At 48.8% G+C, this 24,172-nt stretch overlaps 9 protein-coding genes across 9 annotated transcripts; 2 read left to right on the top strand and 7 right to left on the bottom strand.

The window, feature by feature from the left end:
* Positions 1-25: 25 nt before the first annotated feature.
* Positions 26-1,314, top strand: FMAN_03739 (uncharacterized protein; the record flags this gene model as incomplete). Its single annotated transcript, XM_041824370.1, has 2 exons — positions 26-741; positions 804-1,314. The coding sequence occupies 2 exons, from the start codon at positions 26-28 to the stop codon at positions 1,312-1,314; spliced, it is 1,227 nt and encodes a 408-aa protein (XP_041689858.1).
* Positions 1,315-1,347: 33 nt separating this feature from the next.
* FMAN_03740 (uncharacterized protein) lies at positions 1,348-5,158 on the bottom strand (the record flags this gene model as incomplete). The annotated part of the gene is made up of 3 exons (XM_041824369.1): positions 1,348-2,032; positions 2,094-4,991; positions 5,100-5,158. The coding sequence occupies 3 exons, from the start codon at positions 5,156-5,158 to the stop codon at positions 1,348-1,350; spliced, it is 3,642 nt and encodes a 1,213-aa protein (XP_041689857.1).
* Positions 5,159-6,673: 1,515 nt separating this feature from the next.
* On the bottom strand, positions 6,674-9,007 carry FMAN_03741 (uncharacterized protein; the record flags this gene model as incomplete). The annotated part of the gene is made up of 4 exons (XM_041824368.1): positions 6,674-8,627; positions 8,679-8,792; positions 8,884-8,917; positions 8,965-9,007. The coding sequence occupies 4 exons, from the start codon at positions 9,005-9,007 to the stop codon at positions 6,674-6,676; spliced, it is 2,145 nt and encodes a 714-aa protein (XP_041689856.1).
* Positions 9,008-9,763: 756 nt separating this feature from the next.
* FMAN_03742 (putative lipase precursor) lies at positions 9,764-11,110 on the bottom strand (the record flags this gene model as incomplete). The annotated part of the gene is made up of 1 exon (XM_041824367.1): positions 9,764-11,110. One exon carries the CDS (start codon positions 11,108-11,110, stop codon positions 9,764-9,766), a length of 1,347 nt encoding a protein of 448 aa, XP_041689855.1.
* Positions 11,111-13,224: 2,114 nt separating this feature from the next.
* On the top strand, positions 13,225-14,579 carry FMAN_03743 (uncharacterized protein; the record flags this gene model as incomplete). The annotated part of the gene is made up of 3 exons (XM_041824365.1): positions 13,225-13,465; positions 13,523-13,615; positions 13,669-14,579. The coding sequence occupies 3 exons, from the start codon at positions 13,225-13,227 to the stop codon at positions 14,577-14,579; spliced, it is 1,245 nt and encodes a 414-aa protein (XP_041689854.1).
* A 227-nt stretch (positions 14,580-14,806) lies between these two features.
* On the bottom strand, positions 14,807-15,135 carry FMAN_03744 (uncharacterized protein; the record flags this gene model as incomplete). The annotated part of the gene is made up of 2 exons (XM_041824364.1): positions 14,807-14,840; positions 14,888-15,135. 2 exons carry the CDS (start codon positions 15,133-15,135, stop codon positions 14,807-14,809), a joined length of 282 nt encoding a protein of 93 aa, XP_041689853.1.
* Positions 15,136-15,147: 12 nt separating this feature from the next.
* FMAN_16005 (uncharacterized protein) lies at positions 15,148-16,176 on the bottom strand (the record flags this gene model as incomplete). The annotated part of the gene is made up of 7 exons (XM_041824363.1): positions 15,148-15,392; positions 15,436-15,525; positions 15,591-15,776; positions 15,821-15,862; positions 15,912-16,002; positions 16,052-16,084; positions 16,162-16,176. 7 exons carry the CDS (start codon positions 16,174-16,176, stop codon positions 15,148-15,150), a joined length of 702 nt encoding a protein of 233 aa, XP_041689852.1.
* Positions 16,177-16,675: 499 nt separating this feature from the next.
* FMAN_03745 (uncharacterized protein) lies at positions 16,676-18,919 on the bottom strand (the record flags this gene model as incomplete). The annotated part of the gene is made up of 1 exon (XM_041824362.1): positions 16,676-18,919. The coding sequence occupies one exon, from the start codon at positions 18,917-18,919 to the stop codon at positions 16,676-16,678; it is 2,244 nt and encodes a 747-aa protein (XP_041689851.1).
* A 795-nt stretch (positions 18,920-19,714) lies between these two features.
* On the bottom strand, positions 19,715-23,988 carry FMAN_03746 (uncharacterized protein; the record flags this gene model as incomplete). The annotated part of the gene is made up of 4 exons (XM_041824361.1): positions 19,715-22,472; positions 22,521-22,600; positions 22,692-22,773; positions 22,835-23,988. The coding sequence occupies 4 exons, from the start codon at positions 23,986-23,988 to the stop codon at positions 19,715-19,717; spliced, it is 4,074 nt and encodes a 1,357-aa protein (XP_041689850.1).
* Between the last annotated feature and the right edge of the window lie 184 nt (positions 23,989-24,172).

Here is a 24,172-nt window from a genome sequence, read left to right as displayed (position 1 = left end):
AAGATCATTTTCACACCTTTTCACAATGGCGATTGACCCACTGACAATGACCACGCATTGCAAGGGGTGCCTCAATGGCATCAAACCTGAAGGCAAGCACTCATCTGGGACGACCGACAGTAAATTCTATCGCATTGACCTACATACCCATGTTATGCCACGGACCTTGCCACAGCTATCTGATTCTGAACAAAATGGCACACAATCCAACTCATGGATTGAACTGAGGCCATCACGGGTGGATGGAGAATCAGTTGATATCTATGTCGATTCCAAGCATTTCCGAACCGTTCAAGACAACTGTTTTGATCCGAAAGTACGCCTGAGGGATATGGACCAGTCTGGTGTCCACGTCCAGGTATTAAGCACAGTTCCGATCTTATTTTTCTACGACAAGCCAGGGAAATTGGTTGCCCAACTAGCCCGGGCACTCAATGATCACCTGTCGCAGGTGTGCACAGAATACCCGACCAGATTTGTTGGTCTAGCGACGGTTCCGCTCCAGGACGTGCAAGCATCTGTTGAAGAGCTCAAGAGAGCAAAATATACCCTCGGACTCAAGGGCGTCGAGATTGGAACTATGATTGGTGACATGAATCTCGACGACTCTAGGCTAGAACCATTTTGGGCTGCCTGCCAAGAGTTGGATATGCCTGTCTTTGTTCATCCGCTGGGCTACTCTCTGCTCAAAGAGAATGAACATCGATGGGGTCAGTATTGGTCTTCGTGGCTAATCGGAATGTATGTCATTATCCTTTCAATGGGTGTGTATTCCAAGCAAAGGCTAACTGATTTATTACTAGGCCCTGTGAGACCGCCCTATCAATGCTGGCCTTGACATCTTCCGGTCTCCTCCTACGATACCCACGATTGCGCTTCTGCTTTGCTCACGCGGGAGGTACGTTTCCAACCCTGATGGGAAGAATTGAACACGGATACAATTGCAGGCCAGACTTGGTCGCTTCAAGAGCGGGTGGCCGAAGTCCTTCAGATCACCTTAGCTCAGGTGACAATCTCTGGATAGACAGCCTGGTCCATGACCCAGATCTCCTTGCATATCTCTGCAAGAAGATAAGAGTGGATCGCATTCTCATGGGAAGCGACTATCCTTTCCCACTTGGCGAAGTCCCTGAAGCAGGCAAGATGTTGACTTCTGACGGATCACTCTCTGAGTTTCTGTCAACGGAGCAACGTGCAATGATCCTAGCTGGAAATGCCATTGACTTTCTGAAGTTGGATGCACGATTCCAGAATGCCTATAAAGATAGCTTGAGAGACCTCTTAAACAGAGACTGTAATAGTATAGCTAATTAACTTATATATCAAGTTTAAATTTTACAACATATTCTAGAGTTTTAAAATACCTTTAGCTTTAAGTATCTCCCCTAACACGTGGAGCTTCACTGGTTTCGAAAGAAACATATTAAATCCACTTCCGCGTGCCTCTTTTTGTGCCTCTTCTGTAGCTAGGCCAGATATTGCAAACATCAAAACACCCTCTTTAATTCCCTGACGGCTCTCAAAAGCCCTGATTAATCTCGCCGCCTCAAACCCGTTCATTACTGGCATTGAGATGTCTGACAGAATACAGTCAAAGTCTCCTGGTGACTGTGTGTATTTCTCCACTGCCTCCTTTCCATTGATGGCTTTTTCGTATCTGATCTTGAGTTTTTTCAGGTATGCGGCGAGGATCTTCAGGTTTATGTGATTATCTTCGACTAACAGTATTTTCGGGGTGTCATCAGGAGCGATCGGCTCTTGTTCTGTCGACGCTTCCACGGCCGTACTACTAGCAGCGCCTTCATTTGCAACCGTACCGCTAAGAGGCTCTGGGATTGGTACTGCACGACTGGTGTCGTCCGGGTTTGCTTGTCGAGGAAACGAATAGCTCGCATTTCGACCGGGCGCCGGGCGCTGAGTCATCATTGGCGTGCTACTGCCGGGGACGGGCGGAGTGGCGTGAGGCTCCTCATCCGATGTCCAACGACTGTAGGCGAGTGACAAGGTCTTTGCAAGTTTTCTTGGACCGAGCCTACGTGTTATGATTGTTAGTTTTGAACAGTGCATACATGCCGAGCCAATGATCAACTTACGGCTGCGATACAAACTCGAAAACACCTTTCCAGCCGGCCGCATGCGAATCCATCATTCTTTCGTAGGCGGCGAGGGCATCCTGGCATATAACCACATTTGGAATCAGAGCAAGGGAATCCGTGTACTGTGTTATAGCCGGCAAAGCATCCTGGGTCCAGAGTATGAGATCTGGGTTCCTCGAGTTGTCATCTTCCGCTATAAGCTCAAGCTTCAGCCATTCTCTGCAGGTATGATCCAAAGTATCTCGCAGGGCAGAGCTGTGATTGGGGCTAGATACGATTCGCACACAAAGTCCTGCCAGATCCTGGACTTGATCCTTGAACCTGGTTTGAGCCCCCGAGAAATCAGATGGAACTCTGGGCGATTTGGGTCTCTCGAGGGGAAGCAGAACAGTAACTGTTGTACCGACACCAACTTGGCTTTCAATCGCTATCTGGCCTCGGAATTGCTTGACAATTTGTTTGACAAGGCTCAGCCCAATGCCGGTCCCTGGGGACAGATCATTCTCTTGACTGAAGGGCTTGAAAATTCGCCTCTGGAGATAGTCTTGGCCAATACCTTTGCCTGTATCTTTGACCATGAAACAAACAACCTGTTCCGGCCTGCGACGCCTGACAGTAGAGACCTGCTGAGTGAGCGAGATGGTGATAGTCCCCTCAGGTGTATACTTCAACGCGTTGCCAACAATGTTCATGACAATGCGACGGATAGCTCCCACATGGAAACGGAATAGCCAGTCACACCCCGAGTCGAGGGAGAGGATAACGGTGATCTTTCCAAAACTAAAAGTCGTCCCAGTTGGCCGAGTGGCTCCAGAGCTGAGCTGGTCCATAGCTTCAAGATAGTCTGACGCCGTATTGGCCGCATTGTCTGCATGGTGTGAGGTGCTGCCTCGGGGCGGCAGTTGCTGTTGATGAGAAACATGCTGACTGATGGATTTGTGTTGGAAATTGAACCCAGCAAAGACACTCTCAACCACATCTTCTACCAGATCGTCGACTAAATAATCGCTCACAAGAACCTTTTTGCCCAGATGCTCTGAGCCGGGAATATTGAAATGGCTCGTTGGCTGACCACCCGTAACTTTGTCGTTTGAATCTGAGAAATTATTGACTCTGGAATAATCAAGAAGATGATCTATCGTATCGAGTAACGTTCGCGAGCACGTCTCAATGGTGTGAGCGATGTTGGTCTGAAAGACGTCGAGCTTGGTATCGGCCATGAGCTCCGTGCTCAGCAGCACGCCGTGCAGAGGAGACCGTAATTCGTGAGAGAGTGATCCAAGGGCATCTGCTTTGATCTTTGCAGACTGCAGCGCTTCAAGCCGCGCAATCTCAACTGCAGCAAGAGTTCCAAAGCCGCGCAGGTAGCTTAGTTCCCCCTCGACGGTGAAAGTGCGCGTAGGAGCGTTGGTGTAAACCAGCCCGCTGGCACACCATCGTTCTTTCGTGGGGTCCCAGACAGGAAAGAATGCTACGCTGCGGGCGCCTGGAAATGCAGCCGAGATGATTCGACCTTCGCGTAGGCGCGACAAAGGCTTCCGTTGCAGTTGTCTGTCTGGCGAGGACGACGGGCTTTCTGGGCCACTTTCTGCCCGTCGCATCCCGGAGGACGGATCATCCGACGATGAGTCGGACGTTTGAAGCTCTCCATCGACATTGAACAAGAAGACCTTGCCTCGAGGATATTGGGCCAGCATTTTCTTCATGAACCTTTCGCTCAGCGCTACCGAGCTCACGGGACTTTGAGCATGGTCGATGCTAGAGGTTCTAGAAGTAGAATAGCCCTTAATTTCGCAAATGTGGTCTTTTTTGCCGTCCTCTCGGGGATGAACACTATCATCGCTACTTGTTGAGGAGGATTGCCCTACAGACCCGGGCTTGCCTCCAGCAGTTCTAGCCCTGTGTACCCGATAGCTCGCCATGGTGGCGTCAAGAAAAATGCAGCCCTCGACCTCGACAGACTCTCTGATGATATTGGCAGCCCTTGAAAAGACGTTGGCTAGGCTTCGGTTCTCCGACATAATGTCCTTTGTGCGTTCAGCTGGAGTTATCGGGGCTCTAGTATGAGTATGACGGGCTTGTCTTGGCCGTTCATCGTCTTCCAATTGAGGACCATCAGACGTGACACTCTCCATGTCGCTCTCCAAAGTCTGTTGGTTTGAATTGAGGTTCCCTTCAGCCGATGTAACAAGATCCTCAAAGGCGGTGGGGTTTGATCCCTGACGCCAGCCGGTGAGTGTCGAACCACCCTCGATAAAGGATCCTATGCCTCTGCTCATTCGGGCGTTCCTCCTGTTGACAGCCTTTAGGCTTTCGGTCTCGAGATGGTCGGAGATGGCACGAGAAATGTCGCGCAATCGATCACTGTTGACATGGGTCCACTCTCGTGTAGTCGTATTGACGACATGGTACACGCCGATATTTATGCCTCGTTTGGTGCGGATCGGGATAGCGGCGTAGAAAGTGGCATGGGAAGGTCCTAACATTGGAATAGCTCGGGCTGCGAATCTGTCGTCGCCTACCAAGTTTGGTACAACGGTGACAGGGAGCTCCCCATTATCCTGATAGTTAGGGTCGTTGGCCGACTTGTTCAAGATAGTATAATCGCATGCATCGTCGCCTCGACGAGCAGCCGTTCCGCAAAGTCGAAATGCCTCGTTGTATTCGTGGTTGGGTACCGAAGGACGTAGATAGGTGCCAGAAGTCGCTTCAGCGATAAAGTACTGATACTCGGAATCGAAGAGAGAAACAAAGGCGCGCTCTGCGCCGACGTGGTATATGCCAAGCTGAGTGAGGGCCGTCAAGATGGTGCTGATAGACGACAGGCGATCGGTCCCTTGGGCTGGTCGCAGGAAGTCTTGCACGACGTGAGCAAGCTGGAATGGAAGCCAGTACCTAACAGCTATCTGTCAGCTTTGCTTATCGGCTATGATGAACAGGAGGAGAAGTAAAGCTCATCAATTAAATAGGGTGGGAAGAGAGGGGGTAAGATCCAATTCTCACCTGAAGGTCTCCCTCTCCCGAACAGATTCAGATACATCCTTGTGAGGGGTTGCATTCATAGGGTTCGAGTGAATAGTCATGACTGATTCGACAACAACCCAAACCGCATGATGAAATTACGTGCAGGCAGAAAAGAGAAGCATTAAAAATAAGAATAATAAAAGAAACATGTGTTGTTTAGGCTTTAGATTGGCGATAAGGGAAATTCGTGGGGCTTTTGGTCTAGACTCCAGATCAATCGCCACCCTATGGAACCTTTGCCACCGACCTAACTAAAGCGGTGATAGCGCTAGATCCATACGTACATACGCAAGGTTTTTTCATCGAGATTTCTTACCGTAATCGAGATTTGCATGTTTTAACAATCGGATTCTGATTAACTGATTGTCAGTAAGGGATGACTTATTAACTAAGGGTCTTTCCCTCATTCCCTGCTTTCTGTCACCCTGTCGATGACAACTTTGATGAGTAGCCAGTAAGAAGAAAGACCGTATTATCGCCAATCGGATCCCCTACATTATTAGCCGCAGGACAACGGAAAGCAAGGGATGACGGAAAGACATTTAGTTAACATATTTCTAATACGTATAATAACTTATTTCTTTTAATTATTTTCATCACACTATAAATTATAGAGTCTAGCTCCGGGCACTGAATCTTAATTTAATGTTATTATTAAAGTGCATATCACCGAGACCCGCATCGCGGTAGAGGACTCAGAGTCTCTTCGCCGGATCCGCCACAAATAAGCCAAATACTATCTCTTGCTTACACTGCAGTTATCTTCAAGTCCTCTGGTTCTATGTCTGGTAAAGGTGAGTGGAAGCCTGTATGCTGTCCCCGTGATCGTGGACGAAAAGAATGCACCTGGCGCGCGGTGGCGAGGCGGGAGATGCTTGTAATGGGCTATCTCACGAGGGAGACTTGGTATTCACATTTGACCGAAGCGGAGACGGTGAGTACGTGGTATCACGTGTGTGTGTTCACCAATACTGACCAAAATTGTACGTCTGGTGAGCGGCCTTTGTGTTATATATCTGGCCAGTATAAGGATTCCACTGAAGGATGGAAGTGGGAGGCTGCAAGGGAGATTGTCCCGCTGAAACTCACGAGATTGCAAAGCAGACCTGCGGCGGAGCGTTCCTTTCCAGCAGGGCCCCATGGTGATGCCAGCGGAAGATCAAGAGTTATCACTGGGTAGGAACGAGCTGACCTGGCCAGAACAACTGCGACAAGAAAGTCTATTGCTGTGTCGAGCTAAGCGCTGCGGGCTACTGACATCTCCAGTCCCGACGTGCAGCTTGCGAGGAGCGAGCGCGGTGATGACAAATAGGGTTGGAACCTCGGTGGCTAGAAAAAGTCCCTCTGCTGCAATGGCCCAAGCACGATAACTCTCATGTAGAGCTTGTCGGTTGCTCTGAGGTCAGCTCCCAGGAAGCCAATTTATCAGGGTATTTTCTTCTAACGACAGCGAAGAGAGTGGCTGCTACGATATGCTTGAAGGCGGAACTCGGGGCGAATGGATTGGTCGTAAATACGACGATGCCCCTCCGATCGTACAGCTACTTATCATATTATAGAAATATGGGCGGATCTGGGATGAGACTCCAAGGCACCGAAATACTGTAGTCTTGCTGACAGCCCATCTGAAACTGATCCCATGATGGGAGACTTGTATCTGTTAGTGGGTTACAAATTTGGGCTGTGTCCTCAACATAGAACGAGCCCGGTGGGAGTCCTGAGTGAACGTATGCATCTGGTAATAGACTGCTCGAGTCAATTTGCGCTGGAAGAACACCAAGGTCGAAATTTGAAGGATAGTCGTGGACGGTGGGGAATTCTGTATGGGAGTCTACGACAACTGGAGTATATGCTTCGTGATAAGGCAGTGTCTCGTAACAAGCTGAGAGGCCGTGGGGTGCCAGGGTCTTATCGCTAACGTCTGTAGTTAGGCTTCGACTGCCGGGGCTGCAAGCCTGATCTGAAGCGTCGGCACATCCCAGATCGATAACGACTTCGCCTTTCCGGGGTGACGTTTTCCCATCACAGCCGAGGCCAGAAATTGTTTCGATCATTGTAACTACTGTTCGTCCGACTGCCCACACCTGCGCTAAATCTTTCAGGGATTCCAAGCAGGTGCTGACTCGTCGACGGGCAAGTCGCCTAGTAGTTGGACTCGGCGTATTCGACACGTGTAAGTGTACAACAATGGCTGAAAAGAGGCTATGGACGATGAATGGAGGACAGCGACGTAGCTGCTGTTTGTCTCTGAGTGCTTCAACAATGGACGTAATCATGTTGGCGGCGCCAACTGTACCATCTCGTGATCCATAGGATTGTTTTGTATCCTGCAAAGTCTTTCTGTTTCGAGGCGAACTTGCCCGATGTAGCAGACAGCAAGCGCTGAAGTAGTGCAAGTATAGTATCGCAGACCAAAAATGGTGTTTTGATCGCTCCCAGCGCATGGGAGCAGGGCACTCCTGGTTCCATTTGGAAAGGGATGTAGCAATAGAGTTGATACCATCCCAGTCTTGACCACCTCTGGATATGTTGGAATATTTTGATGCGACAAGTCCTATGAGCTTACACAGCTTCACGTACTGAACGAAGAATCCCACCTGAGTAGAATCTGGTGGGTATTCGTCAATATCATTCCCATCATGCTCGATGAAGTCATCATCGGCGATCATATCGACATCGCAATCGTCGAGATTGATGGATACCGACTGCCCCAGGCCAACGGCTAAAGCGCGATCTCGAGTAAATAGCGTCCACCAGATGCGCTTACGGAGCCTCTTTTCACTTATTGACAATGCCGAGTTTTCCATGCTGCGATGAAGACCGAGATTCTGAGCGACAGCTATGGCAGATTGACTCCAATAGAACATGTTCTTGGATATGTCATCAGGGCCAGCCCAGTACCATCCCATTAGAAGCATTGACTGCACCAAGGTAATTCCATCACGCTCATAATCGGCATCATAAAGGGCTTTGGCGCGTCGATAGAATGTCGCAACTGCTGTTGAAGCTGATCCATCAACCATTAATTGGGGGTTTGTGCTGATTCGGGCGCCGGCCAGCAAGATGCATTGGATGAGGAGCATCGAGGGGGGGTTTTTGGGATCTCGATATTGTGACATGAATTTTGTACGGTTGATGACGGGTACGATCGGGTGAACCCAAGCAAAGAAAGTCTCTATCAGGTCGTCGCAAAGCGTTTTCGGAGGTAGTACAAAGGCCCCTCTGCGCTGTAGGATCCGTGTTTCGAGGGGGTCTAGTCCAGCACGTATCGACAGCGCAAGAGTATCCCGAGGCATAGGGAAATGCACTACCGGGCCTTGACTTCCACTGAGGAGGAGGTTAAAACCCGCAGATTCGCCCATATAGATAACATGGCCTGCGGATGTAACAGGCAGAACATTGAATTTGGTTGGTGACACAACTCCATCTTGCTGGGAGCCTTCTAGATATGCCTGAGTATTTGAGGTAATTGTATTGAGGCAATCGCTTGAGGAATTTCTCTGTGCTCTAGTCCTGGTCAGCACGTCAGATCATGAAACGGAGCATTGGAACTCATACGTAACGTGCTCCCCTTTCCCACGATCAGCAAGAATCCTTGCTCGGTCTTTCGCTATTCCTGGAACTTGACAGTTGATATTAAATGCGGCGCAATTGGTGCAAGGCATCCCTTTGCTCAGAGCATCGCATCGGGTTTTTCGCGAATGACATGTCCAAAGAATATGTGAGTTTTAGTACAAGACGAGTGTGACGCGACGCAACTTACCACGCAGGCTCGGAATGATCGAATCTTAATGAATCTGAATTTGTTAATTCCAACAATTGTACAGAGGACACCAGAGTGTACACGCATACCTTCTTTGTCGCGGTGGTTGAATTGATGTAGCCATGGTTGGTAAATAAAAAAATATATTACTATCGAATGTGAACAAGCCAAGTGATTTTTAACCAAAAGTGGAACATGTGAAGCCGACCTTTATTTTCTAAATGCACACTAAGCGGCATTATATATCAAAAAATGGCCATCAGCAGACTCGATGAACCTGTTCTAGCGTGATGATGGGCAATTGCACTACTGTACCCCGCACTATGAACTGAACTTTATACCCACTAGCTCCGGAGGATGGCGGCATGGAGGAAATGAGGGACGTCGATCAGTCAGGGGTTGCGATACAACACATGCCCAAGGGTCGGGATGACCGACGCAGGACAGGGATATGTCAACAAGATTCCCTATGTACTTTATACAACTAAAAAACTTGCAAAAGGCTGTGTATAGACACCCTAGCCATTGAGATTGCCAGAATTATTGACCTAATGATCTCGAGAAACACGGGCGGGCTATCCTTGCATACTGCTCTGTTGCGACATGTTGGATAGAAACGGTAATAGCGGAGTCCATAGCTGAGAAAGTAGTGTCATTTTTACTTTTTTTTAAAAGCGCTAGCCCTCGGTTAAACTGCACTAATACATTTTGTGACTAGATTTCAGCTCTTGTATGCAAGGGCGCCATGATAACAACTTCCAATCAAGAATACTATGTGAAGAGAAGGGAGAGGATATCAATTGCAAGACGAGTCAGACGCGGCTCCCTATCTTGTGTAGACTACATAATACTAGAGTGAGACCCTGTCTGGATATGCTTTCTAACCAATGATAGGGCCAACTGGTTTTCCAACCAGATCAGCAAGGGCCTCAATCAAAGCAGTAGACAGGGTTATTGAACCTCTAAGATCCAACAGGGAAGAAACCACATTACTGGTCTTGCACTGGCTTGGCCCCTTCCTGCCATTCATGATATCTTTCAACCACGCCAAAGCCTTTCCAGCTCCAATAATAGCGAGTGAGCCATGCTCCGAGAGCAAGTCTCTGTCATACTGAACCTTGGTACCGCCAGAGCAGTAGAACTTGATAAGGTCGTCGGTATCCTTGATAGGGCTGACTTGATCCTGAATCGACTTGTAAACAAACAGAGGAATGCTAGGACTGTGTTTGCCAAGAGCGTTCTCGTCTAGAATACTTTTGGCGGGTTCTTGTGTCAGGATGGCAGGGTCTTTCAGCATTCCAACCACGTCCTGTCCGAGGAACGAAACAATATCAGTCACAAAACATTGCTTTTCAACAGCGTCGAATTTGGCTTTATACTCTGGCTTGATAGCCGCGTCAAGTCCCAACTTTAGGAGAGGGTATTGTTTGGCCAGCCCAACCATGCCGGGAGGAATGATACCAGCCAAAGGTCCCTTATTGATACTCTTGATGACAGATGTGATGTTGGGCACAGTACCACCAAGAGCAGCGCCGGCGATGCGAAGCTCTGGTGCGTATGACTGCTGAAGCTCTGCCGCTGAAGCTGATGCAATGCTCCCACCAGAGTATCCCCACATTCCGACGGTAGGGCTCTTCGAGATGCCAGTGAAGTTGGCAGAGTTGATTGCAGCTCTGATTCCGTCAAGCGTGGCATATCCGGCGAGTTTGTTTGCCAGGTAAGCCGCGTCAGGACCTTCATGGTCTGGAGAAATGACGATCCATCCCTGCTCAAGAGCTGCTTCGATCAGCAAAAGCTCTGCCTGGGTGACAATGGTTCCAAGGGGTCCGCCAGTGGCAGAGGCGAATTGAAAGGCATAAGACGGAGCGCAGCCGGCATAAGAGGCATCCTCAGCGACCTGGTATGAGAGGACCTTCGTATAGTCGGCTTTGTACGGGACCAAGACAGTGAGGACGGTGGAGAGGGCCTTGCCGAAGTTGTCGTTGGTTCTATAGGAGATCTGCCAGGTGTCTTTCAAATTGGTAGGAGATATGCCAAATGCTGCAATTGGAGACGGTGGCTTGCGATAGTCGATGATGGTGCCAGGGGGGTAATCGTCGATGTTATCGGGGACCTTGTAGAAGGAATCTTCAGTAGGGAGTACAGGCTGCTGTCGCTCCTCGACAGGGGCAGACAAGCCCAGAGTCGAGAGTGCCGCCACTGACAACAGGATGAAACAAGGGAACATGGTTGACGTCACTAGGGTTTAGCAATTTAATAGCCAACAGCTCATCCAGATAAGTTTATGCAAGCGGCACGAGTATCTTAATATAAAGATCTCTTGCTTAATAAATCCATTATAATTAGCAGGGGATCAAGTGCAGTTAAGTATACAATCCAGTCCATGTCAATCAGCTACTATCCCCGACCAGTCTTCCATGAACCACGTGAATCCTCGGACATACCCATGTGAGACCCTCGGCCGGAGCGATTTAGCTTCAGCTGAGGAGATTAAATTACTTGAGTGCTCTGTAGAGTGACAGTTACCCTCCACCACAGCTAGCGAGGCGCTATTCTTGTCTCAGGGACGTGCACATGGCGATCACTTGCCGGGCTGCTACAAAGTCCGCGGCTTGCACGCGATTTGCAAATCCCGCTCTAGCGCCTACCGCCATAGCCATAGCCCCGAACATCACAAGGCTGGGATTGGGACAAAGACCATGCAGTAGACTCATTTAGGCAAGTAAGCCGAGACCTTTCCGGTAAAGTGCGATATGCGTTATACACACGATCCATCCGCTTCCCTTCCTACCCCGCAGCCAACCAACTCAATACAATTTACGGCACCCAGCAGCTTGTGGCCGAAGCGGCATTGGTCATTAATACAGGCATACAGCACCTAATTTTTCGTCCTCTTTTCGAATCGCCGAGAGCGGGCCCGTGCGGGCGAGTAAAGCAATGGCTGCCGCATTTGAGGCGAGCGCTGCTATCTCTGCCAGAAGATGCTGTTTATCCTAATTGTGAAGCGAGGGAGGGCTAAGCAAAGGAGCCAACTGAATAGTTGCCTCGGCGACGAGGTCGGCTTCATAGCCCCCTCCCTGAGAAACATCCATAAATGACAATAGCGTCCTATCGGCGTGCATTCGGACACTGATGAGGGCCGCCCCATAATGCAAAGCAGTTTCAAAACACTGAGCGGCTTTTTCGAGATCTGTAGGCACCTTCGTGTATAAAAATATCTGGTGCGGATTTTCTTGTAATCGCTTTGCTAGGTCGGGATCATCTTTCGGTGTCCCCTCAACTGCACTACGGCTTGCACATATTGCTTCCTCGATATCTTCCAAAGCTTTCGTGTAAAGATATCAAGATCGAAGCTGCACTTCAAGATTGGAAGACAGAGTTGCCCGGCGAGAGAGTTCTCGGGTTTCCTTAGTGATCCAAATAGACTCAAAGAGGTCGTCGAGGTTTCATATTCGTATATACCTGCTCCATGGTCGTATGCGGAGAATCTCCAGTGCCATGAATCTACTGAGATGGTCGTCCGAGATGGCTCCAATGGTCTGTTGGGCCATGCTGAAAGACTCATCGAAGTCAGCCGTTTCTTTGGTACGTCTATATCTCAAGCCAAGCCGAATGCTTGGATTAATCAACAGATCGGTCCTCTGTTCATTCTCTATTGGGGTGACTGCGACAGTCTTGCGGGTGACATCGATCGCTTCTTCGAGGTATTTCATAGATCCAACGCGCATGTATTGGTCTCTTGAAGAACGCTGAGGGCGGTGTACTTTCCAAACAGTGTAGGGTTACCGTTAGGAGTGACCGTCATGGAATCCCGAGCGACGCTGATGGCTTCCTCTAGGTCCTCAATTGTCCCTTTGCGCAGATACCGCGCGCCAAGTTGAGAGGCAAGACTGGCTGACCTGTCACCGCGTTCTGCGTCAAGGAGAAATTTCGGCGTGGCCTTGATAGCTTCTCAGGGCTGTGTGGACAGACTCCTCAAGGACTCCAGTATCCATGCTTGCCTCGTATTTACTTCTCAGATCCAGGGCCAAGCTGTGATAGCCTTGGAAAATTATGTTTACTTATTTCCCTGTTCTAAACCTCTAGCCTTTGTCTATAAATAAATCATCTATCAGGTAGTAGTCTTATAATTACGTTCATAGTGTTATAGACATAAGTACAGAGATTATTTAACTACTCTATGACACAAGTTAGAGAATCTTTAATGACTCATACAGTTACTTTTCTTAGTAATAATCTGCGACCGACCCGCATTACGCCTTTCCATTGACAAGTAAGTGTATCTAATCCCCAAGAAAGTCTCACACTCTGGGGCAACTGAGCGATCGCATCAGCTACAAAATGCTTTCTTCCACTGTAAATCCCATCGTCTTTGAGTCCTACCCCGACCGCGGGTTACAAGCGTATAGCGTCGTTTTGGGTGCGTGGTTGGCTCTGTTTCCAGCCTCCGGGCTCCTTAACTCAACTGGTATTTTCCAAGCATGGATCGTCGTCAATCAACTCCACAAATACTCAGAGCCTCAAATCGCGTGGATATTTAGCACTTTCGCCTTCCTTTTTTTCTTTGGGGGCATTCAGGCGGGTAAGCTCATCTATCCAGCATTTAATTCACACAACAATGTATCTCACATTTGTGTAGGTCCAATATTCGATAGATATGGACCTAAATACTTGTTCCCTACTGGGGCATGTGGCTTAGTCGTCGCGCTGTTATGTACGAGTTTCTGTACAGGTAAGAAAGACCGAATACCAATTCGCTAAGCACAGTCTAACGTCACTGTTGAGAAGAATACTATCAGTTCATGCTTGCATTTGGGTGTCTTGGTGGTCTCTCTTCTTCAATCATATGGACTACCAGCATCGCCACCCTTGGACATTGGTTCCTGCAAAATCGAGGACTGGCAACTGGTCTTGCGACCACCGCTGGAGGCATTGGGGGTCTTTGCTATCCTCTTGCCTTTTCACATCTTTCACGTCGAATTGGGTTTCCCTGGACATTGCGATGTTTTGCACTCATTACTCTGCTGTGCTTCTTAGCCAGTATACCCTTACTCAAGACACGGCTCCCTGCAAACCCAACTTCACGGGTTCTTCTTGACTGGAAGGGCTTCAAAGACACAAGGTTCACACTGACAATGATGGCCATATTTATTCTGGATTGGGCTGTTTTGGTGCCTCCAGCATACATCACCACATACACTTCCTCACATGGACTCAGTGATCTTTCTCCTAACATACTGGCCATTCTCAACTCGGCATCTACCTTGGGACGTTGTCTACCTGGGATTGTTGCCGACAGGGTCGGTCGGTTCAATGTTATGATCATTTGCGCGATTCTCTCCACCTTATCAATCTTTTGCTTATGGCTTCAAGCAGAGTCTAACGCTGCTGTTGTCATTTCCTTCGCTGTAACCTATGGCTTTTTCAGCGGAACCGCTTTCAGCTTGACGCCAGTATGTGTGGCTCAGCTCTGCAAAACAGAAGAATATGCCACAAGGTATGGAACGGCCTATGGCGTGGTGAGCTTTGCTACATTGGCTGGAGTTCCCCTCTCGGGACTCGTTTTAGGCACAAGTGACGGCAACCACTACACCGCCTTAGTTCTATTCTGTGGCACAGCATATGCAGTCTCAGCTCTTCTCTTTATTTGTGCCAAGGGAATGAGTAAAGATTGGAGGCTCTTGTCAATATTCTAGTCTTGATTAACAGCAAGCGGTATCAAATGCCAAGATAGGGATAGGACAAGCAAACCGTGGAGTAGCCTAACAGCATCAGTTTAGGCTTAAAATGCCCGACGTCATAGACTGCGAAACCATAGATTAAGAACACGACAATATCAGCATAAGCAATTCGCCCAATTTCTTGATATTTAGAAGCGTAAGTAAAGAAATAAAGTATAGATAGCAGCCACCTCTTGCCAGTCTTAAGCATCAGGCTTCTTTCCATAGATTGAACATCTGCCAATAGTCAGTGCCTGATACTCGTTCCAATTAGATATACTCACATTGGATTATAGGCATGAATACTCGGATTGTTCAGATCCTTCCTCACACCAATAAGAAACGCAATAACCTCTTTCCTCGACCATCCATGAGCCCTCGAAAATGACACCATGGTCAGAGACTCCAAAGCATTCGAAGCATTATAATTATTCCACGTTCCTAACTCTTTATACTTCTTATCTTGAGGCCAAAAATTGGTAGGCCACTTGAATCTTTTATCCACAACATCGGTGAAGTCAACTTCTTGCATAATGGCTTGGATCTAGTCGAACTCAATGGAGGTACTACCAAGCTTCATGAAGGCTTCACCGAGGAGGTTGCACCACTTTGAAAGAGCGTGATCTGGTGTAAGAGTCCCATCGTCGGAGAGAATCATACCACCGGTTTCTTGAAATTCAACGTAGCCTCCAGGCTTGAGATTACTACACAGGTTAGTCTTGCGGACGAGAGCGGGGATTGAAGACGTGCTTGAAGATCTTGCGGATGTAGTCCTCCCAGTTCTTAATACTAAATACCATCATTCTACTATGTATATAGTCAAATGGCTGACCATATTCCCAGTCTTCGTCAATATCATCAATAATGAAACGAAGGTTTGGCGGGACACTGGAGATGTTAGCGGAAAAGTATAACCCTAGGGCTACTCACAAAGCGTGTTGAATTGGTGAGAGGTCAACCCCAATAACCTATACTGTTAGAAAAAACCTTTTATAAGATTGGAAGGTAAGGGACATGCTTCAGCTTCCAGGTGCTCATCAGCGTAGTCAATTGCCCATATTCCGGTTCCCGTTCCCACGTCGAGTACACGTCCAGCCGTTGCAGCGGGGTCATTCGGTGGAGCAAGACCTAGTTCATCTCCGAATGTCAGGAGGAAAAGGTTGTGCTGAGTGTCTAGACTGCTAGCAGAATGCTTGAATACAGTATCAGTAACATACCTAGACGCTCATTTTCGACCTGGTCATTGGGGAGATGATATTCTAGTGAGGTCGTTAGGAATCGGCAGTTGGAGATGATAATGATTCTCACTTCCGTCTTTGTAGCGATGGTACGTTCTGCCGTTCTCATGCCGATAGTTCAAGATGGAGCTTGAGATGCTTGTCGTTGATGAAGCGGCATCCTGTTACTCGTCAGCCGAGTCTCTTAATATGGATGATTCACACGCGCACAGTCTCGATTGACGAGTCTCCATCATCGGTGATCTAGTATTATTCAGTATTGGACTTGTGTGAACCCAAGCTATGATTTCACCTGTTCATCAGGATGAAGAACTGGCTACATCTACCGTCGACATGGTGAAATTGATGGCCTGAAAATCGCTCCGGGCGGATAAATGAAGATGGAGGATTGTGTGTGCTGAAATTGCTGATGGTTGCGTAGAAAGAATCCATATTCTCTGTTAAGCGAAGAAAGAATGATCAATATCACTGGCTCCCGTAGATTTACAGTAGCCAACATGCAGATGCGTACGTGGCTACTGCATGGGTCAGTGGCCTGATATGATGTTGCCCTTCATCTTGGCTTCCAAGTCATTATACCTCAGCCGCCTCGATTACAAGAGGGATAAATATCCAATTGACGATAAAAATAAACAGTCGTCCATGTTCGGATATAGTCCATTGCGTGAGTGATAAACTTGAAACAGAGTGTATTGCTGGGTCCATCCATACAATCGATATTCAGTTCGATCGGAATCTAATCCTTAGCAAAGGCAATGGATGCTTAATCCGAATTTACTTGCCAAACAGTAAAGTATTTTGTGGTTAATGTAACTAAACTTTATCCTAAGATATTTAAGAAATAGTAAACTCACTACTCCTACCTGTAAACGCATTAATCTTGCCTGTGATAGGAGTCTTGCTATCTCCATAATAGCTCAGCCGATACGTGCCAGAACCAATGTCCTTCGCATCCTGCCAGCCAGTCTCCCAAGTGATAGAAACCTCACTCGACCCAAGCAACCCATCAAGTCTTTTCCACTCAAAGACAAGATCCCAGTCCTCGTCAGTCCGGACCTGAACCCACTTGGATCCGTCCTTCTTCTCAACTGCCGCATAAGTATCCTCTAGGTGAAGATTGTTCCTTGGATTGGCTCCCACGAATGTAGCGCTGATAGTATCTCCAGTTGCAAACTTTGACTTGCTCACGTCGTTGATGATGTCACCGAACTTGGTGCCAATCTTGGGGTTATCGTAAACAACGCCTGTAGTGAGAGAAATGGAGTTCTTTCGGTTATCAGGTGCAGCTGGACCAGTCGGTGGCTTTGAAGCGCCCTTTTCCTGTAGGAGGTATCCGAGATAGCTCGTAGTAAGGTTGATGTAAGCGTCCAGACTATGTCTGCCGTGGACAGTGGAGCCGCCTTCGTAGCGCTGCACATCATATTCTTCAGGCGTAGTACAGTAATGAGCGTAAGTGTTGCCAGGTCCACCAGCGACAACGATGGGGTCACTTCCAACGCCACCTCTATCCTTGATCTCATCACTGATGCTCTTGCGCCAACGTCGCGAAGACATGGTCGTCAGCTCAGGTGCTGAGACGATGATGAAGAAATTACCGACGCGTAGCATTTGGATATCCACAATATTGGGAGCCCAAGCATAAGGCAGTGTGATCTCACCAGCGTCGATGAGGATTGGCTTGGGTGACTGACATGCGACCTGCTCTTTGGTAGGGTCACGCAAGAACTTGGATACCAAAGCCCAGAAGGGACTGGCATCAGGCTCACCAGAGTCACCCTGCTTGAAGTCGAAGTACCCAGGGCCGTCGGTAGTTCCGGCAGCGAAAGAGTATCCGAAGGCAGCTGCACATGTCTTTGCTGACGTGCCATTGGGAAGTTGAAAGGTAAAGTCTGAGAAGTCCTTGAATGAGTGATATCCGAGAACACTCTTTCCCGTAACTGGAACACCAGTTCCACCTTGCATCTGGCTATACAGCTTGTCGGCCTGCTTAAAGACTCGACGACCGATCTCCCAGCATGACTTGGTTCCTCCGTCATTTAGTCCCCAGAAAGGACCTCGACCATGACAAGTGTCAATCTTGCCATTGCAGGTCGCATCTTTGAAGTCGCACTGCTGTCCTGAACCATCCTCACACCAGGCCCCTTCGACATTTGGCGTAGTGTCAGCGACAGCAGCTTGAGAGAAGCCAGCGACGAAGTCGTCAGTCGCTCCATTGGTACCGCGGACAGCCTGTTCGAGGAGATAGGCACTGACACCCTTATTATCGCCAGCGACAAGAGTGTTATTCATGTAAAGACTCGTGCCATGTACCGAGAACCACGTGAGCACCCCCGTGACTTTGTTGTCTGAGTCGCGAGTGAACTTGAGCATGGTCAGTTCCTTGTCGACCTCATCCTGGTACTTGTCCCGTTCTGACTTCGGATTCGCTTGGTAAGCATACAGACTTCGATTGATGTTGACGTCTTCAATGCGAATCTTGCCTACGCTGAGACGGCCCTTGGCAAGACTTTCATGCGCCCTCTTGACCGACAGAACAGCACCGTCAACGATGGCCTGATACGCTTGCTGATTGAATCCAAGAGCGGAGATCTGAGGCATGAGATAGTTGTTCCAACCTGCTGGCCCAGCGTGCGAATGCGTTCCGGTGACAGCGACATTATCCGACGTGTAGACGGAATACTCCGATCCAAGAGCCGCGATGCCCTCGAGGATACCTCTGCGAACAGCAGTATCACCAGACTGGGTATCCAATACCAAGTACACAAATCGCTCTTTGGGTTCATCTGGATTGCCCACGATGAAAGCCCGAGAGTATAGACGCTGGCGCAAGCCTGTTCCTATCTGCCCGAGGTCGGCATATCCCATGAGATTAAGCTCGACGACAGGACCAGTCACGTCAGCTTTGCCGACACCGAGCAAGTATACATCGCCAGAGTCATCAGCTCGCTTGGCGTTATTGTTGGGAGAGTCTTCAGGTGAAGGGACGGCGAGACATGATGCTGTCTGGAATAGGAAGGTGGTGAAGCTCAGGTATAACAGGAGCACATAAGAGAGATTGCGATAAGTTGCGGTGACCATCATGACCACGATAAAATTGGGTCAACGAATGTTTTGACTCTGCAATCATCCTAAAGAAATATGCGATATTCCGACGTATTTATAGTATTTACTCATCACTCGGTGGTGGCTCAAAGTGATGCGATAAGTGGCTTCCCAAGCGGTCTGCTCAATGCAGTCGCATACCTTTCAGCTATCACATTCACAAAAGCAAGTAAACTCATGGCTTTTCATTTACTTACATGTAGTTATATATACCAGAACCGAGGCAATTACCCAAATGAGCCAAGAATATGCATCTCTGCCCCTCTGACGATATCTCGCATACGGAAATCCTGCCGGTTCGAGATATCAGCCATTTAACCGATCTCGAGTGGGTTGCAGTGCAGGTTCTGTTTTAAGGACATAGCCCGGCAGGAGCAATTCACGTGGCAACCATCAGTGCTAGAAACAAGGCACGAGAGACATCCCCGCACCTTGAAGTACCGAATTATTTTGAATTGGTCAAGATAGTTTATAAGTAGTCAATTACCGCCTACAAGATTGAGCTTCAGGGTGACGACATAAGTCATAAGAACATAATATATACTTTTTCTTTAATATAAACTTCTACCTCAAAACCTTCCGCGATGACCAAAAAATCTTATTGCAGGCCTCAGGACTTTGCAAACGTGGTCAAGATAGGAAGCTGGATCTTTTGTTGAGATGGTGTGCGGGTGCTACGATACGTCACGCGAGGTTTCTTATCAGGAATAGGTCGATAACAGCCCATGCATGCCGATCTAATCTAGTAATTATCTCTGCGGTATCCGTAGACTATGCATTCTCGCCTTCTGCGATCCTCGCCATTTCTGCTCGCCCAATTGTTCCGTACCGCTGTGAGTCAAACATCCACCGAATAATCGTCTCTGTAGCCTGGAACATCTCGCGCTGGCTCTCCTCCAGGTCAGGCGCTTGTACCGCGCTCATGTTTGATAGGTCAATCGGCCTTTGCTCGAGGCTCATGTTAGCCATCTGCGATTGCATTGCCCATCCTTCGTCTCGCATCCGTAATATGTCTTCATGCCGCTTCTTGAGTGCCCCTCCACGTGTAAGCGCTTCGTCCGGATAGTCCGGAATAGACTCTAATTCATTTATCACACTTCGCATATCCTCCAGCATAGGATCTGGAACAGTCTCGCTCCATCCTTCAATAGCTACTTCATAGCAGCCCAGCGCGAGATTAATTGGTGTTCCATCGCCAAAGTATCGCTGTGCAGGTCCAAAGTCTTGATGGAATCTGATATTGGGATCAGCGCCGCTACGGAGTAACTTTCCGACAAGGAAATGATTTTGGAACAAAGCGGCTCGGCACAAGGCGGTGCCCATTTTGGGATGATCAAAGTTTATGCACTCTTTGGTCGCGAAGGGTGAGTTCTCGGACAGCATGCATTGGACTTGCGCCGTGTAGATCTCTGCTTCGACTACGTTCTTGCGGGCTGGTGGTGAAGAAGCCAGGATAGTCCATGCGCTCTGTTGTTCGGCAGGGTCACCGATGTGATCGACAATAAAGTCAAACTGCTCATTGTGATGTAGCAAAGGCCTTGAATCCGATGACATATGATTTGGTGTTAGGAGATATCGTAGGATGGATAGCGATGTCTCCGTTCTTTCCTCAAGGAGCTCCTTGAAGATGGATATCCTTGGAGTGTCGGGTCCCAATTGATAAGGGCTGCCAATTTGCGCTCCATGCCGAATCAGAAGATTCGCTAGGTCAAGGTATCCATGCAAGATAGCTTCAACGACAGGCGGTCTAGTCCCTGCCGGATGATCCGTAACGGAAACTCCAGACGCTATGAGCTCTTCCGCTATGACAATACCGGGGGGAGAAGAAGCCGGTCTCGCAGCCAAGTCATGGAGTAGAGTCTGTGGACACTCAGAATAACTTTCGATCTCACAGCCGTAGTCTCTCAACAGTCGAAACACCCTCTCGTCATTGAGCAATATTGCTTGGCGTATGGGCCGATTGTCAGGCGAGCCGGAGGGATTATGGCCCATTTTTAGCAAGGCTTCAACAACATCACGATTCCCAAGTCGAATCTGCATGCACAAGGCTTCTCCTGACGATCCACAGGAAGAAGCAGTGCCCAGTAGTTCTCTCTGCTCCTTGAAAATGGCGAGCGTTTCCTCGACATCTGAACGATATCTCGGGCCATTTCTGATGAGTCGGCTGAGCAAGGAAAACGTATCTCGGTTACCAGCCTTTTGCTCCTGCGTCGCCTTCAAGAGACTGAGATCGTCAAAACCATTGAATAACCCTGAAATCCTGGATTCGTCATGATCTTGATATAAGAATAGTCGAAGGAAATTCGGTAGCGCTAGCATGGCAGCAAGCTGGATGGGTGACTTTCCGTCAACTTGAATCATTGGGTCAGCTCCAAGTGCGATGAGGACTTGCGCGGCATGAATATTCTGGAAAAGAACACATCTCCCGAGAGGCGTCGTCTGGATAGACATAGTTCCCTCCCAGTCGGCATGCGCTTTAAGAACCTCGGCTCTCATGCCACCCGACGCAGCATCGATCAGACCTCCCGCGTTCAGCAGGCCTCTCGCCATTGGCATCATCTCGTCTTTCTCAAATCTCCAGAGCCAGTGGAGAGGGGTGTCTTGTCCCAGAGGATGACCTTTTGGATCCGCGCCGTGGCGAAGGAGCGCTAGAGAAGCGTCCAGGTGAGCATTCCGGCAAGCACAGACTAACGGCGTTTCTTCACAATCTTGATTGGGGAGGTCGATATTTAGCTTAAAGGTGTTGATGAGATGATCAATTGTCTTGGCTTGTCCGCGGGCTGCTGCCATGTGCAGGATTCCGTGTCCACGGCTGTTGACAAAGATCCTGTCGAAGTGAGTCACTTGCTGGCCATCCTCATTCATTACAGGTGAGCTCTTCAGTGACTGCTCATACGCTCCTCCAAGCTCCTCTCTCAGTTCTCGCTGAAGTTGTTCCACATTATCGACCGAAAATTCTTTTCTCAAGTGTCGAGGCAAGAATGCTAGTGAGCCAGGAACACCACTGAAGTAATTCGCAAGCCTCCTTGCGTTCTGGTATGTTTCAGTTGCGTTCCGTCTCTGCTCATCACTCAGCAGCGGCAAAGCGTCTTCGAGATCTTGGCCAGCCTGCCATCCTCCACGAAGAGTAGCCCACTGCAGACTAGACGGGAAGACGGCTAACAGCTCTGGTGGTGCTTGTCCCAGGGCTTGGCTCACGCGCCATACGCACGATGCTGCGAGATACTCGAACCCGCTTGAATCATCAGACCCGGTCACTGCGTCACTTGCCGCTCTTCGAAGTGCAGCACAAGCTTTCTCGGGGTCGAGGGAAGTGCCGAACTCGGCGATGTGGCATCGGAAGAGAAACCAGGCTGCAAAGAGTTTATGGAGCTCCACATCACGACTTTGGTCACCAGAGTCCGAGATGGCTTGAAGTGCTTCGAGAATATGTTCCTGCTGCTCCCATGACAAGATGTTCTTCAGCTTCTCAGGCTCAAAGACGAAGCCTGGGTTTACTGGAGCTTTGACTATGGGCCGAAAGCCGGGGCTGCAACAAGTGTTAGCATAAGTAAAGGTGCTTTTTAGCATATCTTACGTGTTGTTCTGAGGATCATAAGTAGCTCCAACAGTGCCTAAAAATAGGCCAGCGCCATCTGCACTAATTCCATGCTTTCCCTGATAGGATGTCAGCCCTGAGTGTGGAAGATTATCCGCCTCATGGTGGAGGATTGGAAGCGGAACTGTTTGAGGAGAAGAGGTCACTCACCGGAGGTTCATTGTCTTCAACTTCCTTCCACTTGCGATTCATTTTGTCGACGTTACTCAAGTATTCATCAACTGCCGAAAGACTAGGGTAGTAAGAGATCAGCTGGGTCGCACTTTGGTAGATCTGGGGGAGTTTTCACATACGGGATACCTCTCAGCGCAGCTTGTGCCTTGGCCAAAGACCTATCTACCAGATTCTTTTGGATCGTCTGTTCAAGGACATATAGAACCATCTCCGTACAATCCTGGTTGATCTCGCGCATATCAAAGTAGTCTTGGATCATTGATGTCGCTCTGTGTAAAAGTCGTCCCGACCGCTTTAATTGAGCCAGCGTTACCGAACCCGAAGGTTCTCGTCGAGGACCGAACTCATAATGCAGATTGGCCAAATTGCCATCTGCAAATGTTTCACAGACGAGTAAACCAAAAGAGTAGACGTCGCATAGTTTTGCGGCCTCTGCCGTGACTATGCCGTCGGTTTCCGGCGCCGCGTATCTCGGTGTCTTGCAGATGAGGCGATAAGAGTCATGCTTCTCAGAACCATAGACAGCGCCCCCGAAATCAGCCAATTTAGCTACATAAGCCCCATTTCTGGATTTATCTGAGAATATCAGCACGTTCTGACGCTTGATGTCGCCGTGAATAATGCTGCAAGCGTGAATGATAGATAAGCCTTTCCCCGCATCGTACAGCAGTTTTTGCTTGACAACGAACGAAAGTGGCGATTTCGAGTTACTCTGCAGATCCTCTAAGGTTCCGTGCTCTGCATGCTCGATGACAAGTTGAGGATAAACGCTTCCGGATGCTCCGTTAGGTCCCCAGCACAAACCGACGAGACGCACGATGTTGGGGTGGTAGCGAAGGGTCTCGTGGAGAAGAGCGCGAATTTCGAGCAAGACGTGATCCCAGCCTGCTTTGGGTAGATCATCTGATTGAGACTGGATTCGAACAGTTTTCAAGGCCACGATTCGGTTTTGACGGATGACTACAGGCGCAGAGCTGCTTGTTTGAGGGTTTGGGATTGCTTTGGCCCGTTCTACTGAGAATGTTGCCCCGCGGTCGATGAATGAGCGCTCGGTGAAGCCTTGGATATACTCATCAATGAAAACAGTTTCCGTGTTTCGACCTTTCTTTTCAAGGGATGAAACATGGGCCAAGAAAGTTGGGAATCTGTTTCCATTTCGAGTGAGCTGCTCTTTAATCTGTTCTTCGACAGATTGGAGCTGTACACTGCTCGCCGGCAGCGTTGAAGGAGCCTGCCATAGAATCTGGCTGAAAGGGTCAATAATTGTCTCCATGCTGAGTGTTTGACGCGATGAAAGGCTCAGGATGCGAAAAGAACGACGTTGAGAATGAAATCTGCCTTGGCTCTGTAATGTCTCGGACGCTGCGCCTGCATAGTATGATAACGCTGATGCTGTGATTGTGATTGGCTACCCTAAGCACCCAAGTTCAGCTCAGCCCAGCCCATTCAGTTCTAGG

Source organism: Fusarium mangiferae (assembly GCF_900044065.1).
Source record: "Fusarium mangiferae strain MRC7560 genome assembly, contig: FMAN_scaffold017, whole genome shotgun sequence".
Lineage (NCBI taxonomy): Eukaryota > Fungi > Ascomycota > Sordariomycetes > Hypocreales > Nectriaceae > Fusarium > Fusarium mangiferae.
Note: the sequence above shows the minus strand (reverse complement) of the source record. Positions and strands in the feature narration are given on the sequence as shown.